The sequence below is a fragment of the Panthera pardus genome, unplaced genomic scaffold (genome assembly GCF_024362965.1).
Source record: "Panthera pardus isolate Hobbes unplaced genomic scaffold, ASM2436296v1 HiC_scaffold_18, whole genome shotgun sequence".
Classification (NCBI taxonomy): domain Eukaryota; kingdom Metazoa; phylum Chordata; class Mammalia; order Carnivora; family Felidae; genus Panthera; species Panthera pardus.
The window spans coordinates 21,610,837-21,617,602 of record NW_026526743.1 but is presented as its reverse complement, the minus strand read 5'-3'; the positions used below and the strand labels follow the sequence as shown (position 1 = coordinate 21,617,602).

Below are 6,766 nucleotides of genomic sequence, written 5' to 3'. Positions count from 1 at the left end.
GCCGGTATGACTGAAGAACTCAACGTTTGGTTTTATTCCATCTAAGTTTGAGTAGTCAGTCACACGTGGCTGGTGGCCACTCTATTCAACAGCACGGGTGAGACAGTAAATAACAGTGTATCCTAATTCCTGAGTAGCTAATTGTGGATGTTAATCTCTGGAAAGAGGTCACCTTGCTCATCATCATTATCATCAGGAATGATTTATTAAGAATATATTAGCACCTGACATGATACAAAGGTGGTGGAGAAGCCGTTCCTTTGATATTCTATCATTGGAGGTTAATTTGGAAAACACCGGACTCTTTGGACCAGGGGTAGGGCACGGACCCCCGAATGCTGAGCCTTCAGAAGCCACTCACTTTGCTTTAAGTCACTCCCGATGTCCAAAGCCATGGCCTGGTGAGTGAGTCACCGTCAGTTTGTCTGGGATCGTCCCGACATCATGGACTATCGGGCCACTGACCAACAATCTGCCAAATCCATTGTCTCGGCCGGGCAGGGAACGTGGTCCCAAATCAAAGGTGCTTCGGGATGTCCTTGGAACTGTCCGAGCCCCCCCCTTACAGGGTTTGCTTGCCTTTTAAATCCTCCTGGGGGTGGCCTCCTGTCAAATCCTTGGGGAGAGAACAATGGTGCCTGTAAGTCCAAAAGCATCTCCCCCGGGCTTGGAGAAACCCAGCGGAGTGCGAGGAAAATCAGCACCTCCCTGGAAACAAAACCCCGTGTTTGACCGCTGCCCCGCGCTGACACCGGGAGTCCAGCCCTCGGCTGCGACAAGGCTGCCGCACCGCACAGGAAGGTGGGGTTTGTCAGAAAGGAGCTTTTCTTCCCAGAAGCTTTATGCTAAGAGACAGAGCCGAAGCCTTCCCCAAAGGAGTGAGGCTGTTTCTGAAGCTAACTATAGCCTATTTTGCAAAGGCCAGCGCACCCCAGAAATGCACGGGCACGCGAGCATGAGTACCTTTTCCAGGTCTCCCGAGGTCAGCTGCAGGCTGAAAGGCATCGACAGGCACGGGGTCCCACGGGAAATGCATTTTCAGGTTTCCTTTTGCCAAAGATTACACGTGCTTACTAATAAATCCCTAGGGAGAAAAAAGGTTAGTGTTTCTATTACCAAAAGAATAACTATCCGGCAGAGTAAAAATGGTAATTTCTCCATTAGCTAAAAGGATAATAGCTATTATTTTAAAGTTAAAGTATTTATTATTAAAGAGTGGCGCCAGGTTCGCGTGTTTTCATTTTTATGATTGCTTCCTGTAATACGAAGCGTATTGTTTTTGTGCTAAATAGTCAACAGAAGAAAATGCCATCGCAATTTTCCAATTTCAAAAGAACTTCACAGATGAACTTGAAAAAATGAAATCATTTAATTTTTTTTTTTTTTTTCTCTATTAGATGACTTAGAAATCTCTGGAGACCACAGCTTTAACACCGGATTTGGGAAATGCAGCCTTGCTTCCTATCAGTGCCTGTCCTTCTCCACGGTCAGGCTCCCGGCTTCAGGGTTCTGTCTGCTTCTCAAGGAGCTCAGCTCTCCCAGGCTCTGGTAATAGGGAATAGGGCCTTTTTTTTTTTTCTTTCTCAGGGTTTATTTGGTCACCAGGCCTGTGGCACAGCAGGTGGTCAGGGGTTGGGGGCAGGGCAGTCCACCTAGCCTAGCCGGAGCCTCTGAACTTGAGAAAAGAAATCCTTCCGAGGTGGTGGGGACCACAGCCCTGAATTCTGCTGGGGAGGCTCACGCTCCGACCTGAGCACAGAACACCCTGGGGAGAAGCGCCAGCGCCTCTTTGCTGGCTATCAATATATATATATATATATATATATATATATATATATTTTTTTTTTTTTTTTTTTTTTTTTTTTCCTTTTGCAGAATGAAAATAGAACGGAGATGCCAGGGAGATCTGGGTCCTTATCATACCCAACTCTCTCTAACTCTGTACGATTTGGGTTAATTATAGAATTCTTGCTGCCTAAAACTTAAAGATACATCACTGATATTTTTGCTAAATGTTGACTGCAGCGAATAGCTAAGATGTGGCATATTGATTTCTTGTTGTGAAGTGAGCTGTTCAAGCTCCATTTAAGATTTTCATCTTGCATGTAGCCCTGAGCACATCATAGCACCATAAATTAGTTAAATTGCACATTTATCACAAATGTTATTTTAAGATACTGTGTAAATGCGATGGCTGGAAGATATACAGTAGGGCCGCAACAAGCCCGGGCTTGGGCGGGGTGAGGTCGGGGTCACCTACATACCTGTGATTAAAACCGCCCTCACTGGCACCGTCCCTCCTCCTCCCACGGCCCATTTAGACACCTGACCGGGAGGCCCCAGCCGTGCCCGCACTGGCACCCTCTATCCGCGCCAGCCGGAGACCCAGCGCACAGCCACCTCAGATTCGGAACGCCACTTTACATCTGGCCGTTGTGTCCCCGGAAAACCAGAGGCATCCTGGGCTGGGAATGGAAGGCTTCTCCGGGCGGCGGCCAGGAGGGGGTTGTGACCTTCGGAGCAAATTGGCCTTGCCTTTCCGAGGCCATCGGAGACTAACACTGGCCCTAGCCAGCTCCCACCCCCACCCCGTCCCAGGATGCGTGGCTCGGGGGGGGGGGGGGGGGGGGGGGAACAGTCACTTTGCCAATCGCAATCCTGAGTAGAGCCCTGAACTCCCCAGTTAACTGCGTTTCCTCCGGTGGTAACATTAATTTCTGGGCCCCGCTCCTATGAGCGCCCCTTTCCTGGCTCTGAGCCCCAGGTGCCAAATGGGTGTTATCACCTGGTACCCACCTTGGCTCTAAACCCTCACTCCCACGCCCAAAGTGAAAAGTCCTGAAGATAATCCCACGGTGGGGTGGAGAGAAGATGGGCAGAATGTCAGGTTCTTCTCCCAAACTGTTAAGGTGGGGGGCGGGGGGGAGGGGGCACCCTCACTTGCACAAACCCCATCTCCCTTCAAGCCACATGGGCCCTGGTGGTGATGGAAGTGTTGTCAGTATAATCTGTTAGACGCAGGACTTTGGATTCTAATAAACCGATGCTATATTTAACCTGTGAAAAATTCAAGAGTGGAAATCTGGGCTCCAGGATGTGAAGATGTGGAAGGCACGGGAGGGAGGGTGCTGTCCCCTGAGCCAGGTTCTGGGGGGCAGCGGGGGGGCCCCCAGAGACGGGCATTGTGCCCCACACGCCTCCCAGGTAAAGGCCCACGGGGCGCACAACTACTCCAGGAGGGTTGAGGGCAGGCCAAGGAGGAGGTGGGGAGGGAGCCGGGCCCGCCACCCAGAAGGGAAAGCCCTCTGTGCCCCGCCCGCAGGCACAGCCCAATTGTGTGGCGAGCACAGCCAGAAAGACACTCCCTATTTGCCAAAAACCCGTCTGCAACTCCAGTGAGGTTCTCTCTAAAAACCCGGAGAGACATGGGCTGCCGAGAGAAAGTAAAGCAGACAGAAATTTTGGACTCCGCTTGACAAAAGGGGTGGGGATGAACAGGAAAAAGACGGAGGCGTGTTGCCGAACATCTCTGAAAGGGTTTCATTTAAATTTTTAATAAAAGAGTATTTCTTTTAAGTTGAGGTGTTTTATGCATTACATGGATGTAACACATCTCTCATTTGTATAATTCTAGGTTAGGAGCTCCGATTCTGCATAACTGCAAGAGTAGTTTGAATGTAGTAATAAAGGTATTTTACAATTTTACATGATGTTCCCAGCGTTTTGTTGGCATGATTTGCCAGGGCTAATAAAAGCTGGTGATTATCATATAAATGCTCTCCCCACTCCTCCCGTGTACGGGTTCGGTCGCCCCCCCCCCCCCCTCCCCGCCGCCACCCTGCACACCTCCTTATCTGTGGCTGCGACTCGACTCGAAAATCCCGAATCAACAGGAAGGAACCGCCCCGCACTGAGTCTTGCGAAGACCTTCCTTCCCCCACCTGCCTCCTGCAGGGCTCGGGGCCCTGACTCCTCACTGTCCAGAGGGGAGACCAAACCCCCGGCCCCCACGCGGACCACCAGGTGTTGACCTGGAGCCCCTCCACCGCTCTGTTAGCAGATCGCTTTCGCAGAGAGAAGCTAACCTCATGTGAAATGTCTTCCTTTCTTTAACATTTTATTCTCGGGGAAAATTCTGTCCACGCAGCCTCTGAGAGAGGGCTCCCTGCTCTCCAAACGCCAAAGTTCACTAAAACTCCCGTGATTTACGGGCAGCTTCCGACTGCCAGCACCTGGCAGACACAGCAACCAACTCAGTCATAAACAGATCGCATACAATTTAATTTTAATGTGCTCGTTAGTCGTAGCACATTTCAGACATAATTGTGAACGCAACACAAAATTATAGCAAAAAGACAATTTTAATGCTGCCGTAGAAAAAAGGGTTATATGAAGAGTCACATAATGGTGGTTCATTGTCAACAACAAAACAGGGCACAGAGTGTGTTACAGTGTCTGTGCTGTTTACATGCCAATATTTTATACATAGGTTCTCATATGGTGTCAGCTGTCAGTTACTTCTGCAAATTAACTGCCAAAAATGGAGAACAGAATCACTTGGAGAGCCGGTAACCACGGGTTACCTTTCATAAGCCTAAAGATAAAGCTGCAGTGTGGGATCTTGGGAGAATAATTAGGAAGAACAAAACAGAAAGTTACCAATCGAAATAAAAAGGCATCCTACAACATAAAATAGCAACCAAGAGGGCTGGTAAGTAAGTGAAAGAGGTTGTATCACGGAATGCCTCATGACTTTTAAGCAAAGTATTACAGTACAAACATTTTAAAGGCTTTATCAATGCTTAGGAAATACAGTACAAGTTCTTCTTCTTTTTTTTTTTTCTCCTTTTCAAATAGACTTAACCCTTTGAGCACTGAGTTTATTTTGAGCGTTCTTTGATTTCTAATAAATACCTTTAAAAATCATGTGCAAAATATTTATGATGCCTGCCATGGACGTATTTCCTGGCCTCGTTTATTCAGACTGCTCAAAACAAATGATAACATGATGCTAATAAATATGTATAATTTAAACATGAACCTCTATCAATATAGATGTACTGTATAGGAAAACAAACAATCATACTTTGCTTTCAGATAATGTTTCTGTATACTTTATAAATGCTATCTGTGGTATCTTCTGTATAATTTACAATGTTTGCATGTAAAAAAAAAAAAACACAAAACCATAGACCTTAAAAAAAAAAAAAAAAAAAAAAAGGAAAAGAAATATACACTATACATAGGCACGGCTTATGCCCAGAGCATAGCAGGTACATAAAACACTGTTGCTATAAATGCAGGAAAAAAGGTCATTTTTAACCACAATCACATTTTTCATAAGAGAGTCTGAAATCTATACAATATATACATCTATGTTTCAATGTGAAAATAATATTCTTTTAAATTTCAAGGCGTGTTATACCCCTGCAGACCTGCATAAATGGAGGTTTATATTATTCATTATAACTAAGCTGGTAAGGAGTTTAAAAAACAGAGCTTCATACATTATTATTATTTTCTTTTCTTTTTTTAACCAAATTAATGCAAAAGTGCTTCAAAGTACTCAGAGGGCTAAAGATGAAAGGGTGAGGAATGCCAGCACACTCGAGCCGCGTGGAAAAAGTGTGCCCGATTTCGTTATAAATGCTTAATTAAACTGTCTGTTAATGCATGCAGCTTGAAGCATCGGGGGGATGCTCACAACTCAATCCCATTTACACAAAGTTCCAAACACTTGCCACTGCGTTTTAACCTTCATATTTTACCAGTAACAACAGCTGATTATGCACCTCTATTAAACACTGTACAGTTATACAAAACAGTCCTGCCCAGAGTGATTTCTTTGCAGTTAAAATGAGAGCATGTGCCAAGAACAAGACAGAGGGGCCTTAAGGTGCCTGCAACAGTTTCCCTCAAAGCAAATTACAGTCATTTTAATCAAAAGCAAATGCTACTGCTTCTCTAACTCAGAGACGTACAGAAGGTGGTCTTCTGGGGATTTCCCGTGTGTTTTGCTAAGGTGAAGTTTAACCGCATGCTTGCTCGCAAAGGTCCGATTGCAAAGTTTGCACTGGTAGGAGGTCCCCAGGTCCTCCTCCGGGGAGGACGTCGCCAGTTTTTCTGAGGGCGACTTGGTTTGTGCTATTTGATTGTTAATCTGTTCGGTGGACAGTTTGGACAAGTCCCGGAGCCGGAAGCCCAGGTGTGACTCCAGGTGACTGATGTACGTGGAGGGAGTCCTGATTTGTGACGCGCAGTCATTACAAAAGAACACGGGGTGGCCGGTGTCCAAGTTTTTGAGGAACTTTGTTCCACCTGTCCTTCGAAGCTGGTATTTCACGTTGGCCAGCCAGTGGCTGATGGTGGTCATGGAGAGCCCGGTGAACCTCGAGATGTGCATGCGTTCCTGGGGGCTCAGGTCGGACATGATGTACTTCCCCTCGGAGGTCTGCCGGAGGCTGGCGGCAAACTGGGCCTGGAGGATGAGCAGGTGCTGGGGGTTCCAGTTTGACTGGCGGCCCTTCCTCTTCTGCGCGGGCGTCGCCTCCTCGGCCTCCTCCAGAGTGGCCCCGTCAATGTCAGACTTCTCGGAGATGCTGGAAGGAGTGGAGGACTTTGACGTGTGGCTCTCTGTCAAGTTCTTCAGCATATCGGATATATCTGACAAGGCATTCTCGCGGAGCGGCGAGTTTGACATGAATGATACGACGGCAGATGTCTTTGCCGTTGTCACCGTGGATGAGGAGGTTGCCGGGGATGTGGA

The 6,766-nt window shown here is 47.2% G+C and overlaps 1 protein-coding gene across 2 annotated transcripts in view; it reads right to left on the bottom strand.

Moving 5' to 3' along the window:
- Positions 1–4,342: 4,342 nt before the first annotated feature.
- Positions 4,343–6,766, bottom strand: part of TSHZ3 (teashirt zinc finger homeobox 3) — a 71,117-nt gene continuing 68,693 nt past the window's right edge. For both annotated transcript variants that reach the window (XM_019423311.2, XM_019423313.2), the window contains exon 3: positions 4,343–6,766. This exon is cut by the window's right edge and continues 2,402 nt beyond it. In XM_019423311.2, the coding sequence (XP_019278856.1) occupies positions 5,954–6,766 (813 nt within the window). In that variant the 3' untranslated portion in view covers positions 4,343–5,953.